Source organism: Halichondria panicea, chromosome 16 (genome assembly GCF_963675165.1).
Source record: "Halichondria panicea chromosome 16, odHalPani1.1, whole genome shotgun sequence".
Lineage (NCBI taxonomy): Eukaryota > Metazoa > Porifera > Demospongiae > Suberitida > Halichondriidae > Halichondria > Halichondria panicea.
The window spans coordinates 5,339,442-5,359,723 of NC_087392.1; the positions used below are offsets into that span (position 1 = coordinate 5,339,442).

At 41.2% G+C, this 20,282-nt stretch overlaps 5 protein-coding genes and 1 long non-coding RNA gene across 9 annotated transcripts in view; 3 read left to right on the forward strand and 3 right to left on the reverse strand.

Moving 5' to 3' along the window:
- Positions 1 to 711, reverse strand: part of LOC135350527 (uncharacterized) — a 2,464-nt gene extending 1,753 nt beyond the window's left edge. The window contains exon 1 of the mRNA XM_064549353.1: positions 1 to 711. This exon is cut by the window's left edge and continues 1,753 nt beyond it. Coding sequence (XP_064405423.1) covers positions 1 to 620 — 620 coding nt within the window. The 5' untranslated portion in view covers positions 621 to 711.
- A 62-nt stretch (positions 712 to 773) lies between these two features.
- Positions 774 to 1,544, reverse strand: LOC135350574 (large ribosomal subunit protein bL9-like). The gene has a single exon (XM_064549415.1). It carries the CDS (start codon positions 1,542 to 1,544, stop codon positions 909 to 911), a length of 636 nt encoding a protein of 211 aa, XP_064405485.1. The 3' UTR covers positions 774 to 908.
- A 282-nt stretch (positions 1,545 to 1,826) lies between these two features.
- Positions 1,827 to 5,745, forward strand: LOC135350539 (E3 ubiquitin-protein ligase Jade-2-like). 2 transcript variants are annotated; one of them, XM_064549369.1, is made up of 16 exons: positions 1,827 to 1,969; positions 2,060 to 2,176; positions 2,302 to 2,342; positions 2,396 to 2,440; positions 2,500 to 2,606; positions 2,669 to 2,736; positions 2,902 to 2,991; positions 3,049 to 3,111; positions 3,379 to 3,609; positions 3,793 to 3,858; positions 3,910 to 4,011; positions 4,138 to 4,341; positions 4,634 to 4,720; positions 4,853 to 4,915; positions 5,025 to 5,152; positions 5,447 to 5,745. In XM_064549369.1, exons 1-16 carry the CDS (start codon positions 1,934 to 1,936, stop codon positions 5,643 to 5,645), a joined length of 1,647 nt encoding a protein of 548 aa, XP_064405439.1. In that variant the 5' UTR covers positions 1,827 to 1,933; the 3' UTR covers positions 5,646 to 5,745. The 2 variants fall into 2 exon arrangements, with proteins under 2 accessions (XP_064405439.1, XP_064405440.1); XM_064549370.1 differs by lacking the exon at positions 1,827 to 1,969 and having other exon boundaries at positions 2,169 to 2,192.
- A 1,748-nt stretch (positions 5,746 to 7,493) lies between these two features.
- LOC135350538 (SWI/SNF-related matrix-associated actin-dependent regulator of chromatin subfamily A containing DEAD/H box 1-like) overlaps positions 7,494 to 20,282 on the reverse strand; it is a 45,832-nt gene continuing 33,043 nt past the window's right edge. Inside the window, exon 12 of one of the 2 annotated variants that reach the window (XM_064549368.1) lies at positions 7,494 to 7,682. Coding sequence is in view for 1 of the 2 variants with exons in the window: in XM_064549366.1 (XP_064405436.1) it covers positions 19,572 to 19,973 (402 nt within the window). In the remaining variant the exon portion in view is untranslated. Of the gene's footprint in view, positions 7,683 to 19,546; positions 19,974 to 20,282 lie in introns of those variants that run through there. The other variant, XM_064549366.1, reaches the window with a different exon arrangement.
- LOC135350584 (uncharacterized) lies at positions 7,880 to 9,293 on the forward strand. The gene is made up of 2 exons (XR_010399196.1): positions 7,880 to 8,042; positions 8,145 to 9,293. It is a non-coding gene; the product is annotated as an uncharacterized LOC135350584 (long non-coding RNA).
- On the forward strand, positions 11,192 to 17,154 carry LOC135350561 (NACHT, LRR and PYD domains-containing protein 3-like). Of its 2 annotated transcripts, none has more exons than XM_064549398.1 (2): positions 11,192 to 11,414; positions 11,474 to 17,154. In XM_064549398.1, the coding sequence occupies exon 2, from the start codon at positions 12,194 to 12,196 to the stop codon at positions 13,277 to 13,279; it is 1,086 nt and encodes a 361-aa protein (XP_064405468.1). In that variant the 5' UTR covers positions 11,192 to 11,414; positions 11,474 to 12,193; the 3' UTR covers positions 13,280 to 17,154. The 2 variants fall into 2 exon arrangements, with proteins under 2 accessions (XP_064405468.1, XP_064405469.1); XM_064549399.1 differs by having other exon boundaries at positions 11,192 to 11,369.

A 20,282-nucleotide genomic window follows, 5' to 3' on the forward strand; every position in this document is an offset into this window, starting at 1 on the left:
GTGATATTTACTCTGTTCCCCAACTTTGTATGGAGGTCCGTAGAAATGATGTCATGTTCAATAAAGAATGTTCCAATGTGTCTAATGACGGCCAGTCTGGTTACATTGTTTTGGTTAATCAAGCGAATCAGTTTATCGTTGAATACAGTCGATGGTGATGCAGTCTGATACAGTCTGTCAATTTGTACTTTCTCCCTGGCATTAGCTATACTGAGTGGGGACACAGTGCCAGAGGTTATCTGTAGGATATCGATCCCATCGTGTGAGGCCAGAGGGGACACACTGAGTACGGCTGAGGAACACATCATTCCCACCACTCCAACAACAGTGCGAGATCTACTTGTTAGTCCTGCCACAAAGTTAGCTAGTGTTAGCGAGAAGCTGTCATTACTGCATCTCGACGTCTCCACTGGCACTATCTCCAGTTGATATTCTGTAAGGATATTATTGTTTGCAATCTCTGCAGCTAGATGAGCAGCAGTGAGTAGCTCCCTCCCTCTGTCTACACAATCTTGAGCTGAGCCCTGACCCAGAGGTACCAATGCCAGTAAGTGGAGAGGGGTCTTGGCTGCAAAAGCTGTCAATAGCAGATGACTCAACAAGCACAATTTGATAAGCATTGTGAATTAACTTTGAACAAAGATGCTATAGCTACAAACGACTAGATCTATACATTTATGACTGTACAAGTAGTGTATTCTCATGATAATACATTGCGCAGGAACCCAATGGTTTCAGCATTCCCACAACAGGATGTGAAACCATACAATAACTTGTGGGAAAGTTTTCAATTTAAAGTTTGTAACACATAGATCATAATGAAACTATTGATGAAAACCATTGATGTAAACATACAGGACAAAAGCCACACGGAGAGTCACAAATTACAAACAGTTACAGATAATTATCTAGTCTGTTTCATCTTCTTTGTTACGTCTAGATAAGAATATTTGTCTCTTGTCGACTTTTCTCTGCTGTTTCTTGGTCACTGTGGTGTCCAGCTTCACAGGTAGAGTCACAGGTGTATCTTCAGACACTCGCACAGTCACAGATCCTCCAGCGGTAGTAGTAATCGGCTCTGGTAGTTCAATGAGGTCCACAGGGACATGCAGCTGCAGGCATTGTCGGAAGGCCCTTGATACATGGTGCTCTGTCACCGGCATGTCTGCAGCCACACGAACCATCAACTCTTTATTTTCCAGGAATCGTGTTAAGTTCTCGGTCTCGCCAGCTTGAACTCCGCCCTTTTCCACAGTAAAAGCATTGTGGTCTTCAACGTTATAATGCGTGGCATATACAGCCATCTTTTGAGGTAGAAGGTGGTTTCTTCCATAGCCATGCTTCACTTGTACGATTTGACCTTTGATCCCGAGCTTGTGCACATCTTGTGTGAGAATAATGTCCAGTCTTGCTTTTCTGTTGGGCCTTTGCTTCCATTGCTTGGACTCACGCCTTGTACCGTAGCTCCTGAGAGACAAGGCCATTGTGCCAACCTTCTGAAAGCCACCAGAGAGGTTTCTTACTGGGAGACTTATAAGAGCCATTCTACTGGATATTGCCACGTGGGTGGGTATGATCACATGAGTAGTCTTGGCGAAAGATGGCGTCGTAGTCTTAAACAGTAATCAAGACTTGATTTTATACCTTTTGACAGTTAATGTAACTGTGTTTTATAGCTTATTTGGACCTACAAAGCGTAATCGAAGCCTAAAGAAGTGTTTTTGTTTCAAGATAAAGCTTTCTGGTACTATAAAGCGAGTCAAGGACTGGCGAGCGTACAGTGCCTGACAAAAGATCGTGTTTACAAAGCTTTCAAGAGACTTTGCTGGTGTTGAAGAGAGAGTGTGACTACCTGGAGATGAGCAAACAAAACAAGAGAGTGTAAAGAGGAGCTGAGCTGAGAGCTGTGAGGGAGGAACACGCCCACTCAATAATGACATCCTCCAACCCCGCCCACAAACCTGCTGAGGTACAATTTCATATGCAAATTATGTGTAAATTAAATTAAATTGGCGATACGCGTTGGTTGCTATGGTGACTACCCTACTGTCCCCTGTAGTTGTATCGAGCTGACCTCATCAGTGCCATGAAGCTCCCAGACTCCACCCCCCTAGAGCCGGGATCATTCCTCACTATACGAGAGCCATGGCGGACAGAGTGGGAGTTCGGAGTACAGGTGTGGCTTCATCTTGGCAAGTCCCACGATCTTATAAGGAATTAGTTGCTATAGTCTGTAGGAAGTTAGTGTGTATGGTCAACTTGTGGCATATGTTTGTCCATTTATGAGTGTGTTTGTTGCAGGTGTGTGTGAGCCCAGGTCACATCCCAGGGCCTCAGTCAAGGTAAGATTATATAGCAGTGGAGTCCGAGGGTTTAATCATGTACTCTCTTGCAGTCGAGTGGAGACTGTGTCTACAGAGAGAACAGGAGACTTTGAGCTGTAAGAGTTGTCTATGGTACTATACAGTGACCTGTTAATCAAATGCCCCTCCCCCCTAGCCCCGAGGCCAAGCTGTGTGAGGGAACAGGGGAGTATCCTATGTATGACCTTGATGAGCTGGACCTCAACTGGCTGACTGCTGTGAACCAAAAGAGGAAGTTTAGAGGTATATGTAATGCGTGTGCGTGTGTGTGTGTGTGGGTGGTTGGTTGACTGTTGACTGTGCAGCATTGGCTGGTATCAATGGACTCTCAGAAGAGACACTCAGAGAAGCCCTCATTGCTCTGGAAACAAAGGTCAGCCATCCACACCCACTGTGTAGACAACCTTACAACCACTCTGGTGGTTCAGTGGGTAGATAGCCTTGTTCTCCTAGACTTCCCAGGGGGGTATCCAATTACACACACCGTACACACATGTCTTGTGTGTGGACAATGTGTTCACACACAATGTTCTTGCAGTGTCAACAGGGCATGGCTCGAGCTATCACCACTCAGGAGAACCTTGGCATAGAGTACGATGAGCAAACTGTGTGTGATGTCTGTCAGGATGTGAGTACAGTCTACCTTGTGGTGGTGTGTGGGGTTGATATTATGTCTCCTTTACAGCACGAGAGTGAGGAGTCCAATGACATGATATTCTGTGACTCCTGTAATGTGTGTGTTCACCAGGTGAGCCTTGTCTCTCATGTACATGTATACACCTTAAAGTATTTTTACAGGTAGATATTTGTTTGCAAATTCACTGTTAAGCTCATTTTGCTGTTATTAATTCCTGCTTAATTAAGTTGTTAAATTAATGTTTTCATAACGTTTCTAATTACTCGCAAGTGATGTATCTGCGAGTACACATTTTACTCTCGTTTGCAGAAATAGCAAAAATTAATACCACAAAAATATGGTAGTGCTAGTAGATCCCCTCCTCCCCCATGCATGCAGGCCTGCTATGGTGTCACTAGTGTCCCTAGAGGGAGCTGGCTGTGTAAAGTGTGCTCCTCTGGAGTCGTGTCCCCTGACTGTGCGTTGTGTTTCAACAAGGGGGGTGCACTCAAGAGAGTGCGTCCTGGCAACCACCAGTGGGCACACATCAGCTGTGCTCTGTGGATACCAGAGGTGCGGTTAGGCAATGTGGACAGAATGGAGCCCATCACCAACATCGAGGCTGTCCCAGTGAGTCACCCTGACTGTGTGTGTATACCTGTGTGTGTGTGTGTTCCTGTGCCTGGGGGTGTGCCTGTGTGTGTGTGGGTGTGTGTGTGTGTTCCTGTGCCTGGGGGTGTGCCTGTGTGTGTGTGGGTGTGTGTGTATCTGAGTCTCTGTTGGCTTTGAATGATGTACTGTTTTTCTGTGCAGTTAAGTAGATGGAACTTGACGTGTTGCCTGTGCAAGAAGAAGCAGGGAGCTTGTGTACAGTGCTGTGTAAGTCACTCCCTATCAGTATAATGAGTACTTGATACCGTTCCCTCCCAGCATCCGTCATGTGTGATAGCGTATCATGTGACCTGCGGCTTTAGCGGTGGCCTCATCATGAAGAGCAAACTGGACATGATCAACAATACTGTCATACACGAGGTAGTTATGGTACATGCACCTGTGAAGATAATAAGTGAATACTTTCACTACTCAGTTTAGACAGGTTGTATTGATGTGTGTACACAGCTTGGGGTTAACAATCATCACACTTATCTACTCTCACAGTCATTTTGTCCCAAGCACACGGCGGTACGTCGATCGCCACACTCCTCCCCCCGCAAACATGGGTCGTCACGGCAACCATCGCAGCTGATTCAACTCCAGGAGACCTTCCACGAGTACGCAGACTCAGAGCACCTCACAAAGACTCTCAAGACACCTCCAAAACTAGCCGCCCTCATTTATAACTACTGGAAACTCAAGAGACGGGTAAGCGTGTGTGCATGCACTGACTACCGGTCATGATGTGGGTCATTACCCGGGGTATTGGTGGGAGGAGGGGGTGGGCCCACACTCTCATTGAGCACCATTCAGCCAGTGTAACCAATATACAGACACTCGTAACTCTAGACCTGGAGATTGTATGATGTCAATGCATTGTGTAGCTCTTTCATATGATTGAATGGTGTGTGCTTAAATCACGATTGATTTCAGGCCTACATCTTCCATGCTTGAGTACATGTAGCTATGATAACTCATGATACACTGTGTCCATATGCAGTCTCAGCACAATCGCACTCTGTTGTCAGACCTGCCCATCGAGACAGCCCTGGAGAGTGTCAAGGAGATGTCGGGCACTGCAGCCAGAGTGGGTCACATTGACTGTGTTGCATGTATACCAGCTATACTGATGTGTGTGTATACCAGCTATACTGATGTGTGTGTGTGTGTGTGTGTGTGTGTGTGTACATGTACTCATGACCTCCCTGTGCTCTTTCAGAGTGCTCTCAGAGCTGACGAGGATTATATGAAAATTGTACACATTCGACAGAATCTTGAAAAGGTGATCACACAACTGCTATACTAACTTGGAGATTATTGGGACAAATTTGACATACTTTTCCCTAATTGTTAACTTCTTTGATGGCTTGTGTTTGTCCCAACTACCACAGGCCCGTAACTTGATCTATATGGTCCAAAGGAGGGAGAGACTGAAGAAACAGCTACTCTACAACACATCTCACTCCTGGGAGCTGGAGGCCAAAGCTCTGGACTCACCAGCAATACAGCTCAGCATCAGGTGAAGTCTTGTGTGGAGGAGAGCATGACTTGTGTATACTCCCAAGAATATGTGTTTCCCAAAAGAAAATACCCAATTTGGCAAAACTGCTTCTCAATTTCACTAAGTATGTGCTGTAATGTTAGAAGCCTAACATGTGCATACACTGTACTCCTGGCGGTATGCTTCCTGATGTCACAAAGATGTGCTGTAATAATTATTGATTGTTATGTACCCACACCCTCACATACACCCACACACACACCCCCTCACATACACACACCCTCACACCCACACCCACACCTACACACACAGGGGTCCGACTACTGCCCCTCCTCCTGACGAGACTAGCAATGGACCCACTTGCAGCTCCTCCTCTCAAAAGAACTCTAAACCTAAACTGCGTAACGGGTTTGATAGTACCCCCCCAGGCAAAGTGATGGTAGTGACAGGCCCACATCTGAGACACAGACCATACACACTCCACAGACTAGCTAGCACAGAACCTTCATGACATGCATGGCTCTATTTTGTTGTCTCTCTGTTTTTATAGTCACACATGTTGTGCACACATGCTGTGCTTATTTTGCACTATAAACTGTTGTTGCGTGAACTGCAAGCAATGCAACTCTGGGGTCCGGGTGACAGAATCATAGACATAATTATACGTACAGTAATTTTGTATGTACCATGATTTTTGGGTAAAGGTCGTCGTTAGAATAAACTGTTTTAGCGTTTTGTTTTGATTATGGGTGCAAATCGCATTTAAGCATGTGAACAGCTGGACAAGGTTACATGCACATAATTATGCCTCGAGGCGTAGCCGCACGAGGGATACGGTAAAGCTGACTGTGTGTGTGTCTGTCTGTCTGTCTGTGTGTGTGTGTGTGTATTCCAGCTATAACTGCTCAACGGTTGCAATGCGACGAAAACTAACAGCTTCTATAGGCTTCTAGCCACGTTCTCTTGGATTTTGATTCGTGGATTAGCAAACTAAAGCTTCTTTCTCGAGTTATGGCTAGTTTGACTCACATTGAAGGCTGTTGCAGTCTCTTCAGAATCTTTCATAGCATCATCTGTCCGCACAAACTTTCTATTCAACATATGAGTTAGCCTTGCACTAAAGCGCTAGCTTTTTGTTAGCTACAATACTCAGAAAATATCTGTTAAAACAGCTAGCTAGCAGTAGCCATTTGTGAAATTGATCTCTTTGGACACACCCTTTAATTATTCCTGTGGATGTAATGCGCATGCGCGCTCATTCCCCATGTGTGATATCCAAGATCCAGATCCAGATTATCCTGGCAGAATCATCTTTGTCTTGAGGGCCTGGTAAGCCACAAAACACTACCATATAACAATATAGATAACAATATGCATGTACACAGGTCTTTTCTTCTTAGATATTATATACACTGAACTACAGATCCTGGAAGAATCAATTTTCTTCTTTCTTGAGGTCCTGGTAAGCCACATAATACAATAAATAACAACAATAGATGCATGTAAATAAGTCTTTTCTTCTCAGTGACTTTATATAGATAAGCTAACTTTAATATAAAATTCATTATAGATAACACTCTAATACTTTTGAGCGAAAGCAAAAACATGGCGAGAGGCATTAGCACAGCGCCAGCTTGAACACTAGTTATAATAGTGCTCTTATTACTATAATTATATAGCTAGGTGCATGCATGCACAACCTTCTGATTGTTGTGATTCGATCATGAAGACTAGATCCACAGTAAGTGATTCACAATCTAGCTGTAGTGCAACTATGATTGCAGTAACAGCGATTGTAACATGAGGACGATGAGGTACTATTCCAGCTTCCATAGCTGAATATATAGATCACAAATTTTAGTGTCCGCTACATTCACTGACCCCGGCTTGATATGTGCATTCACTAATCCAAAAAATGATCAATGCTTTCATAAATGTAATAGCATTACATAATCTCTGTATTCACTATAATTAGGAGCCCAGTCACAGAGATGCTGCTCCCAACCTCGTGTGGGAGGATATGAGTGTAATGTCAGACTTTGTACACCTATTGCATTTTACTGTTCTTTACTGTTTCCATACGTAAACGTTTAGGTTGGGTGGTTCATAATTCAAGATCTTGTATTTTCCGACGGACCTATACTCCTACCAACCAGCAGATCTTGCTAGAGCCTTCTGTAGGAGATCAGTCCCGTCCAATTTATCATATGGAGAATGAGGGGGAACAGTAAAGAATAGTAAGGAGTACAATCAATCAAATACTGTGTACGTTAACTAGGTACAATTATAACATGTTCTTTACTGAAGAATTACTTAATTGTTCACACCTTGTACAGTGTGCAGAGGTTGTGCAGCTCAAAGTCTGACATTACACTCATATCCTCCCACACAAGGTTGGGAGCAGCATCTGTGTGACTGGGATCCTTTAGGATGGCCCTCACCATGCAGTGTAGGGTGTGGTCAGTGTAGTGGTGTCTCAAGAGTAGGGGATGGTTGGTGGCCTTGCGAAGGTCTACCATCACGTCCATCCTCTTGTTGAGCTCATCACCTGTAGTGGAGAGGGGGTGCTCAGTACGGGGCACAAATACCTATACAATGAACAGATACACAAGTCAATGAAAAGCCGGGTGAACAACAATTAACACGTGATTATAGGTATTATAGGTATTATAGGTATTTGTTAGTGTAGCCATGGTAAAGGACATTGCAAATCACTCGGGAATAAATGCAAATGTCTAACACACCCAAAAGTTCAAACATCAACCAGTAGCTAGCTTAATATAAACTGCATGTACACCTACAGTTTGCTAACAAGTCACTGTAATAGCTATAATAGCTTATAGCATCCATTCGTGTACATGCATGTAGCTGATAGCAGTAACAAGTTGTGTACTATACAAAGTTTAAGGTGAATGTGAACTGTATTTTCCAATCTACAATCAATGTAGTCTAAGTGCCAGCAAAGAAGACTTATACAATCACTATATGTAACTGTTCTGTATACATACAGCTTATTGAATAAAGACACACGAAAGCAATGGATCTATCTCCATTGACACAAGGGGAACAAAAGAATGAACAGCCACAACAAGTGAGCAGTCACAGTCCGTCAGCTCAACACACTAGTTGGCCACCAACTGTTTACCGCCCACACTCCTCTCACACTAGAACAGAACAATGTATCACTGTTTCAGACACCACTCAGATGACTACTAGCACTCATTCACACTCAAGTGCTCATTTCCAATCGTCTATTAGCGCTAACAATGAACAAATAGAGGCTAGTCCTCAAGATTATGACTGTCTGAGTACTCCACCAGCTAAAAGAGTGTGTCCTCAACAGCTCAATTCTATTGCTATATGTACACATCCGTTGTCTACTGCAACCAGAAGTAAAACTATAGCAAGTTCAAGTCAGACAATACCAGCTGGTATTCATGTCTACAGAATAGACGTGGTTTGTTGTATTGCTGACGCTCTGTCAAAAAATTGCTCGTTGATGGAACTAACAATCAAAAACACAGGCTTTCTGGGATGGACTTTTTTATATTTGAAAGCTTACATAAAAACACAACGTTAAACACGCTAGACTGTAGTGATGATTTTTATTATTTACAAGAACTTAAAAACAATGATGAAGTCGCTAAATCTTTGTGTGAAATGCTAATACACAATCAAGGCCTTCAACTGTCATTTGTACAGTATGTTGTCTTAAAGCTTCGACTATTTCTTCCCATGGCAATCTTCTGATAGCATGTCGTTGGTCTAGGGCTTTCCTTAAGCACAATCAAGGCCTTCAAAATCTAAATATTGGCGATAAATTGATTGAGGGTCATTTAAAAGAGTTTGCAATGGCATACATTCAGAGAAAGCCTGTCCTAAATTTAATTGTTGAAAAATTGGAAGATGATTTAGTGAAAGAGATCGAGGGACTTGAAACAGATAATACTGATAAGGAGTACAACATCAAAAACAGATACTAACCACCACTGTAGATTTAGAGACTGCTATCATTACAATGCCTCGGGCATACTTTGTTTTGCTCAATTAAGTGCTATGGAAGATGTTCGTTAGAAATGTACAATAATAAGATTCATATAATTATACTATAATTATGTTTGTGATCAAACCTGTATTTTCATGAGGTGTGTGTATCGCAGTGAGTTCATGTTCTTGAGCATGTGTCCCTCGTCCAGTACGAGACAGTCTAGAGAGAGCTTCCTAAAGAACTTCCTGTCCTCAGCCTGACCTATACACACATTGTACCTGCATGGGGACACAGGGATATATACCATAACTGAGGCATTGAGTGAACAGATTCAACTGTGTGCATGAGATCTATAGCAGTTGTGTAGAAATGCTCACAGCAGATGCACACATTGTACCTACAGCTATGTAGGTCAGGTTAACACAAATGTCAACAGTCTTAAAGTTTGAACCACGGGGATTAAACAAGTGCCAGAGTACAATATTAAATTAGTGACAGTACATACGTTGTGAGGATGACATCAAAGTTATCATGATTGGAAAGGATCTCATATCTCATCTGAGACCTGTCCTGTTGGGAACCTGCAGTGAATCGTACACAAGTCAGTCCCTTCACATAGAGCAAACACCATATACTGTGTAGGTGACATGCTCTAGTGAGAGCAGTACTGTACACACAAGCACTCACCCCAGTACACTATGACTGTCATGGCTGGACACCACACCTCAAACTCACGAACCCAATAGTCTACAAGGGAAAGCAATCTGGTGATGCAAAATTATACAATACAAATATGTACACTAAAAACACACAATCTAAAAAATTGCTAGGATTGGCCTGGGAAAGCACCAAGCGAGCAGGAACGAGCCGTACGTCTATCCGTTACAATGTCATGAATATGTGCAAGAATAAGTACGGTCTATTTTTTGAACACAGTCAATAGACAATTACAATTTCAACCAAGGTTAATAATAAGTGTCAATCAGGAATGTAGTGATGTGTATCAACACTGGCTGTACATGTGATGACATTGTAACTGATTGACTATAATATACAGAGTGGTGGTACAAGCACGCATGATCGCGGCTAAGCACATGCATGCAGGGAGATAGCACAAGTCAAGGTAGCTAATAGTTGTTAGTAGTATCACTTTTTGAATGTCATCGACAACCTCTTGCTGTGCTGTTATAAGCTCTGTGAATTTGTATGCAAGTGTTTGCATATAATTATAATGCATGAGAAAGTGTACAATAAATATACAAATGCAAGTTATGAGGATAATACACGTACAGCACTCAAAATGAAGTGTTCTACTGACAATTCTGGTCTTCAAAGCTCTTACTGACGATGACAAGGTAGCCAGCCAGTCACAGCTTTAGGTAAGAAACAGAGAAACACACAATTCAGTAACTGCTGAGCTCTTTCTAGGTCCGTACCTCATGATGAATATTATTAGCCTACATTTTTGGTTACACCACAAACCAGTAAGACTGGAGGTCCTATCAGTTTCTCCACTGAGAAAGAGCTCTACCACATCTATATAATAATATGCATTTCTGGAATGGACAACCAAAGGGGAGTCCATTATAGCAAGTTAACACAAAATTGCACAGAGGGTTGGGGAAAACTGCCACTGGTATAGTAGGTATTGGGTCATAGATCATCATAGAATGAGTATACTCAGATTGATCGAGGGGCACACTATGGCGACCATAAGCAGAATTTAAACACCTGTAAACAATCATGACACACATAGCTGCCAGCCAGGCCTCGTAGTTCAGGTCCACCATATACCCATCGATGTTAGTTTGGTTTGACTTATAGTATATATCTTACGTGTCAGCATAGTAGAGTAATCTCCCTGCATGTGCATCTCTTGAATTGTTTGTCTACAAGGAATTTAAGAAATGGATGAGAGTTGCATGGATGTAGACTCGCAAGCGTCACTGTTGCAAGCAAACAACTGTTCACCTGCAACAGTGACGGCTTGCGAGTCTAGCATGAATGTACCATAAAGAAATGCATGATGTTCTGGGTATATTGGGTTATATTTTTAACAATCTCTTCATTGACCAGAAGCTGAACAAGTTAATCAAATCTATAGCAACGACAATCACAATGTTATAATGATAGTCATGTGACCAATGTTTGCCCACAGAGACAACAAACAGTACATTACATGTGTAGCATTCATATAGCTGATTGAGCAACTCAGTAACAAGTTGTGCATTGTATACAAAGTTTGAGGTCAGTCAATAGAAAGTGAACTGTATTTTCTAATCTACAAACAATGTAAGTGCCAGCAAAGAAGACTTATACAAGCACTGTATGTGATTGTTCTTTATACATAGATCTACAGCTCATTGAATAAAGACATACGAAAGCAATGGATCTATCTCCATTGACACAAGGGGAACAAAAGAATGAACAGCCACAACAAGTGAGCAGTCACAGTCCGTCAGCTCAACACACTAGTTGGCCACCAACTGTTTACGGCCCACACTCCTCTCACACTATAACAGAACAATGTATCACTGTTTCAAATACCACTCAGATGACTACTAGCACTCACACAGGAAAAATATCTAAATTTCCTATACTTTCAGGATAGTACAAAATTTCCTGTAGACTTTTCTTTATGAATCGTACACATGTCCTGAACTTCTTCAGGAATAGTAAAGGAAACTATACAGGAAACGTTGCACTATCCTTTGTAAGTAGGTTGCAGGACACTTGCAGGACACCTGCCATTTTTCAGGAAATGTGCAGATTTTATGGGCTGCACTGTAGCAGCACTGTAGCAGGAAATTTAAATATTTTCCCTGTGTCATTCACAGTCAAATGCTCATTTCCAATCGTCCATTAGCGCTAACACTGAACAAATAGAGGCCCGTCCTCAAGTTGATGATTGTCTGAGTGCTCCACCAGCTAAAAGGGTGCGTTCCGATAACCATGAACAGCTCAATTCTATAGCTACAAGTAAACATTCGTTGTCTACCGGAACCAGAAGCACTATAGCAAGTTCAAGTCAGACAACACCAGCTGGTAGTCAATACTTAGACTTCAATGAAATGTACCAAGAACTTTATGAAGTCAGCCCAAAATGGTACAACCTAGGCCTTGCACTGGGCCTTGCTCCACATATCCTCAATATCATTAAACACAATAATAAAGACGACTGTGAAACCTGTTTAAGGGAAATCCTAGGACAACGATACGATGACACCACAAAGTCAATTATAACATGGGAAGAAATAGACAAAGCTTTAAGACAACCTACTGTTCAAATGATTGCATTGGCTGATAAAATACAAGAAAAAATATCCATAAAAAGCCTATCAACAAGTAGCTCACAGCCTAGCAGTGACCCCACTACAGAATGTGTTGTGAGGTACACCAGCTTCGTCAAAGACAGGTACAAACAGTTGTTACCTTTTCCAGACGATTGGCCACCACCATTTAAAGATAAGTTTACAAAACTAGCTCTAATAGAGAGAAAGAATGAGACGCGATTAACTCAAGCTAAACACCAACCATCAATCCAGTATGATTACGCTACTGGTAATGTGGACAATATTGTTGAGAGAAAGAAAGCGATCACACTAGAACAGATCTTCGAGCCTTTAAGTGGCGATTCCGAAATAGCTGCACCAAACAGGTACACTGTTTTAATGGACGGAGCCCCAGGAGTAGGCAAAACCACACTCAGCAGGAAGATATGCATTGATTGGGCACAAGGGAAGCTCATCAAGGACCACCACATTGTTATCCTCAAACCACTAAGGGAACTAAGAGGTCACACAGCTGCCTCATTATCTGACCTATTAAACGCTGACGACTTTGAGCAACATGAAAAGGAGAAGATCGTCAAGCACATGAAAAGCACGTTTGGTTCGGGAGTCATATTCATCTTCGATGGTTTTGACGAGCTGAGTGGCGAGCAACGATCTGATAAGAAAACTATTTTCTGGGATATAATTCGAGGGAATCGCCTATACAACTGTTCTGTGCTGGTTACATCACGCTCATACGCCTCAGGCCCACTACAGGATATCAACCGTGTCAATCGACATGTTGAAGTATTAGGATTCAAGAAAAGGATATTGAACATTGTATTAAGCAAAACGTTGCAGACAAGACAAAAGCAAAGAAGCTAATACAGATGCTGAAAGAGAGGTTGGATATTGTCTCCCTATGCTATATCCCTCTAAACTGCAGGATTGTTCTGTATGTCTACCAGCAACAAGATACCTTACCCAACACACTCACACAACTCTATGAGATATTCATTTTGTACACACTTAAACACTACAAGAACAAAATATTTCAAGAACGAGAGCATGAAATTGACAATGACCAGATAGAACATGCTAATACTATAACGACATTGCCAACTCAAGTTGTCAAGTGTCTAGACTACCTATCAGAAACTGCATTCACAGGAATGACTCAAGACAAACTGGTCTTTGAATATACAGAAGTCACTAAAGAAAGAGGTGCTTTGTCACTGGGACTGTTAAACCTAATAAAGTGTACGGGGGCTCATTATTATCATTTAACCATTCAAGAGTTTCTAGCAGCCAGACATCTCGCACTAACAAAGAGCAACAAAGACAAACTAGAGTTCTCTACATCCAAAATTGGTGATGATAGATTTAGAATGACTTTACTCTTTCTCTCTAGATTGACTCAACTTGATTTTCTTCCCATTGAACAAGCCTTCCCAGCTCAGAAATCAATAGACACTCGTGTGGAGCATAAATACAAAAACAAAACAAAATCTTTGCGAAAAGAAGAAAAATCTCGTTTCTTGTTCCTAGCCCATCTTCAATATGAAAGCAGACAAACAACACACAACTGGCTCATGCCCTGTCTAGTGACTAATTCACTCAACTTGTCAGAGCAGAGTCTCTCTCAGTTCGACTGCCTTGTCTTGGCCAACTTTCTCGCCCTAACTCCCAAAGATCACGTGTGGGATGAGGTAAACTTGTCCCAGTGTGGTCTCACTAATGACCGCTTCAACACAATAATTACAAAGAAACATTCACAAAGACACGTTTCAGTATTGTGCTTAACTAAACTATTAGATGTCACTTCTAACAGAATCAATGCTGGGGATCTACATGTATTGATGCCACTATTATCAGTAGAGTCGAAGGTGGACAGTATTAGTATCCCACACTACGAATCATGCACTGAGTTCAGGAAGTTAGAAGATGTTGCGAAAGGAATAAGGTATTTATATTTTGGTAAACACTCTACAGATCGCAATCAAACAGTGCTATCAAGTAGAGAGATGATCGTTTCCACACATTCAAAAATTTGCTCAGGAATTCTTACCAAATTTTTTGAGGTTATTCGACCTAAAGTTTTGAAACGACTGTCACTGGCTGGCCCCAAAGCTTTTGAAGATTGCCCGGATTGTTCTGGCTCTGGAAATGAGGCTTGGGAAAGTGTTTGCAATATCATTAAAAATAGCAAGCATTTAGAATACCTTCAAATTCACAAGAGCCAGTTCCATTTATACGATATTGTACCACTAATGGTAGCTGTGCAAAACAAGAGAAACTTACGTACCTTACAAATACCAGGAAACAAAATAAGCCACGAAGGTTCTAATACAATTACGAAATAACTTGCCAGTGAATGTATATGTGCTCACATTTCAACATCTGATAAGGTTAAATTGACAATGTCAGTACACAAGGACAAACTAGTTTATTTTGATATTGAGTCACTTGACAAGTACATACAAGATGTTGACTCAGAGGATCTATTTATGCCCTTTATGCCCTTGCTAGAAGAAGATTTGTCATCGGAACTACATGGAGTATCTGTTACCACTAAATCAGTCGTGTCCAAGGCTCTACTGAGATCAATAGGAAATAGCAAAACGGTGACTAGTTTAACATTAGCCAATCTTTCTAATGAGAAGCTCACAAAATGTGCTGGGGAATTTCAAGATATGCTTAAGAAGACCAAGATTTTGCAAACACTGAAACTGGACTCGTGTGAACGAAATGACACATCTATCAAACAATTAGAGGATGGACTCTTACTCAATCCAACTGTGGCACTCAAGTTAGAACACTCTAGATGGGGAGACAGCAGCTACAAGTCTTGAAAGTAATATTAAGTGATAATTCAGAAAGTTTATTCCATGCTCTATCAGATAATCAAAGCTTGAGAGAACTCAGTATCAAGACTACTGGCAAGATGGCAACATTGTTGTTTCAAACACTCTCATCAACTTCCGTCACCACTTTAGACTTATCAATGCCTTACAGAAGTGAAGAAGGATTTGGAAATGAGGGATCTTTAGCCTTTAAAGAGTACATGTACATTCATGGAAGAAAAGTGCTAACAGTTTGAGAGTTACCGATTTTGGTTTAACAGAAGAAGCATTTAAGGGAATTACTTTTACAAAGGACTCTCCTTTGAGAGAACTTTCTATCAACTGTAATAAACTAGTGTTCAAGCTGGCGCTGTGCTAATGCCTCTCGCCATGTTTTTGCTTTCGCTGAAAAGTATTAGAGTGTTATATTAGTTTCTATAATGAATATTAAAGTTAGCTTATCTATATAAAGTCACTGAGAAGAAAATACTTATTTACATGCATCTATTGCTGTATTATGTGGCTTACCAGGACCTCAAGAAAGAATAAGAAAATTGATTCTTCCAGGATCTGTGTAGTTCAGTGTATATAATATCTAAGAAGAAAAGACCTGTGTACATGCATATTGTTATCTATATTGTTATTAGCCTCGATTCCAGGCCGCTAAGAGAGGTTTAGGCCTTGAGAAGGAGGCTATATTGTTATATGGTAGTGTTTTGTGGCTTACCAGGCCTTCAAGACAAAGATGATTCTGCCAGGAGGATCTGGATCTGGATCTTGGATATTATTTCTCACACATGGGGAATGAGCGCGCATGCGCATTACATACACAGGAATAATTAAAGGGTGTGTCCAAAGAGATCAATTTTCACAAATGGCTACTGCTAGCTAGCTGTTACATTACACAGATATTTTCTGAGTATTGTAGCTAACAAAAAGCTAGCGCTTTAGTGCAAGGCCAACTCATATGTTGAATAGAAAGTTTGTGCGGACAGATGATGCTATGAAAGATTCTGAAGAGACTGCAACAGCCTTCAATGTGAGTCAAACTAGCCATAACTCGAGAAAGAAGCTTTAATTTACTAATCCACGAATCAAAATCCAAGAGAACGTGGCTAGAAGCCTATAGAAGCTGTTAGCTTTCGTCGCATTGCAACCGTTGAGCAGTTACAGCTGGAACAGACACACACACAGACACACACACACACAGTCAGCTTTACCGTATCCCTCGTGCGGCTACGCCTCGAGGCATAAATAGAGAAAGGTTGGACAGAACTTTTCAATAGTCTTTGTTCATCACGCATCACCACACTAGACGTCAGTGGTAATAGCTTGAAAGGAGACGAGTGTTCCACAGCTTTGAAACGTCTACTCATCAACAACAAAACATTGACTGTTCTAAAAATAGGTCGTCTGTATGAGACAAATGATGACTTGGTTTGTTGTATTGCTGACGCTCTGTCACAAAACTCGTTGAAGAAACTAACAATCAGCACCCACAACTTCATCTTAACTTTTAGTTATGCATGGACAAAACTATTTGAAAGTTTACATGAAAACACAATGTTAAACACGCTAGACTGTAGTGAAGTTGAAGTCTACCGAAGCAATGAAGTCCCTAAATCTTTGTGTGAATTGCTAAAATACAATCAAAACCTTCAAAATCTAAATATTGCCGATTGTTTCATTGAGCGTCATTTGAAAGAGTTTGCAATGGCACACATTCAGAGAAAATCTGTCCTAAATTTAACTGTTGAAAAATTGGAAGATCATTTAATGAAAGAGATCGAGGGACTTGAAACAGATACTGACAAGGAGTACAACATCAAAAACAAATAAAAAGTACCACTGTATATTTAGAGACTGCTATAATAAAATGCTCAATATTAATTAAGGAAGACGTTCGTTAGAAATAAATAATAGTCACACTACGTTCATTAGAAATGTAGCATTGTAATAATAGTCATAATTATTATGTTTGTGATCATACCTGTATTTTCATGAGGTGTGTGTATCGCAGTGAGTTCATGTTCTTGAGCATGTGTCCCTCGTCCAGTACAAGACAGTCTAGAGAGAGCTTCCTAAAGAACTTCCTGTCCTCAGCCTGACCTATACACACATTGTACCTGCATGGGGACACAGAGATAGACCATAACTGAGGCATTGAGTGAACAGATTCAACTGTGTGCATGAGATCTATAGCAGTTGTGTAGAAATGCTCACAGCAGATGCACACATTGTACCTACAGCTATGTAGGTCAGGTTAACACAAATGTCAACAGGTGGAACCACAGGATTAAACAAGTGCCAGAGTACAATATTAAATTAGTGACAGTACATATGTTGTGAGGATGACATCAAAGTTATCACGATTGGTTATTTTGGATAAATAGATTCACAAAATCTCTGTGAAAACAAGAGAGATCTCGTTTCTTGTTCCTAGCCCATCTTCAATATGAAAGCCGACAAACAACCCACAACTGGCTCTTGCCCTGTCTGGTAACCAATTCACTCAATTTGTCAGAGATCAGTCTCTCTGTTCGACTGCCTTGTCTTAACCAACTTTCTCGCCCTAACTCCCAAAGATCACGTGTGGGGTGAGATAAACTTGTCCCATTGCAGTCTCACTAATGACCGCTTCAAGACAATAATTAAAAAGAAACATTCACAAAGAGACATTCCAGTATTGTTCTTAACTAAACGATTAGAAGTCACTTCAAACAATATCACTGCTGAGGATCTACATGTATTGATGCCACTATTATCAGAAGAGTCGAAGGTGGACAGCATTAGTATCCCACACCACGAATCATGCACTGAGTTAGGAGGTGCAATTGTGAAGGGATTAAAGAAATTAGTAAATTTTTACACTCTACAGATCACAATCACACAGTGCTATCAAGTAGAGAGGTGATTGTTCCCACATATTTAAACATTTGCTCAGGAATTCTCGCCACAATTTTCAAGTTTATTAAACCTGCAGAGTTGAAACGACTATCACTGGCTGGCCCCAAAGCTTTTTAAGATTACACGGATTGTGTTTGCAATGTCATCAAAAATAGCAAGCATATACAACACCTTCAAATTCACAAGAGCCAGTGCCCTTTATACGATATTACAAACATTTGCAAAACAAGAGAAACCTGCGTTCATTACAAATACATGGAAACAAAATAAGCCACGAGGGTTTAATACACTTACGAAATAACTTACCACTGAATGTACGTGCTCACATTTCAACATACGAATTAGCGATGTCAGTACACAAAGACAAACTTGTTCATATTGATATTGAGTCACCTGATGGGTACATACAAAGTGTTGACTAAGAGGATCTATTTATACCCTTTATGCCCTTGCTAGAAGGAGATTTTCCATCAGAACTATACATGGAGTACGTGACTGTCCACTAAATCATTTGTGTCCAAGGCTCTACTCAGGTCAATAGGAAATAGCAACGTAGTATAAGAGCCAGAGTATAGCTGAGTTAGTGCTAGCTCACCTTGTGATTCTATATGGTTTCTCTTGTCGTTCTATAGGAGTTCTTTTAAATAAGGAAGGTCAAATGCAACAATCTGTTCTTATCCTGCACTATGCAAAGCTGCCATTGCATAGAATCTACTTGTAGCTGAGTGAGTGCAGAACCTATCAATCTGCTTGAAGAATGCAGTGATTACATAAAAGCATTGATGCGTTTGATCTGTCATAATTACGCTGCCTAACCATTGCATGCTATACATACTCTGCGCATATATAGCAGGTAATTTTTGAGGGGTAAAAAAAGTTCGTTCATCTCGATAACGGCGGTTTTCGTTAGTCAACATTTCATGCGTTCTGATCAACTTGCCCAGAATATTTTACCCCACCGTACAACTTGCACTGCATTCACTCTTTATAGAATAAGTCTCAGCATTGTTAAATTCATTCGTATAACAAATGTGACCTGAAAACTTGCATGCGTATAATATGACTTGAGTTATATATTTTACATAAATTATAACTCTCGATAATAGCATAATTATGATGTGCAGTGACTGACTATCAAAGAATTTTGTACGTAAGGATATAGGTATTTCGAATCTTCTCAGTACAGAGACAGAGCAGCACTCCTTCGATTCGTGAATGGATTGCTTATTGTTTTTTGATTTAAAAAAAGGATCTGCATACACGATTTGTCACAATCTTTTCCTCAGTGTTTATTCTCGCATGCAATTATTTTGTATGATCTTGTTCTAGAGACCTATTAATATGGTGATCCCTAACCTGATCATCAATACCAGCTATACGCTAGGCTAATTACTTCAACTGAACGAGCAGTGACACTCAGTAAATAACTATGTTAAGAGTTGCATGATAACATAGCAGGTCAATTGACAACCATCTGGTACAATATTGAGGACAACACAATGTTTGAGGGACTGTGAACGGAAGCAATCTCTGCACATGAAACCACACCCACTGCCTCTCTTACGACTACTAGCCACAATCTCCCAACACACAACATTCCCCTGCAGGCACTCATCATGTCGGCCCTGATTGACCCTGAGTGACCTCTCCACCATGCCCCTGTACAACGTCCACTGAGTCTCCGTCAGCTGACAATGCTCTGTACTGGACACCTTGGCCGGGAGCTGACTCAGCACTTGTGACTTGAGCCTCCGCAGTGTGAAGGGTGTCATGATCTGCTTGGCCTGTCTCACTTGCTCCTGGTAGTAGGCACTCGACTCGTCCACTCTCTGTGGAATGTGTGTGTGTGTATGTGGGGGGGGCAGTGTGTGTGTGTGTGGGGGGGGGGCAGTGTAGTAAGAACTGTGAACTGTACAGGGGAAAGCAGCAAATTTTGGCTTACAAATGTTTGTGAGCTGAAAAACACACCATAAGAATCTTTTAAAAGAGCTTTAGACAACCTAAATTCAAGTTCTGGTCATCCCAAATGACTAAAGGGCAACTTCCTATCGAATCACTCACCCTAGCTTTAGAGAAGGTGATTCGGATTTGAGCAGAGAATTGTAGTGGGTGGGGGATTTAGTGATTCAAAAACATTA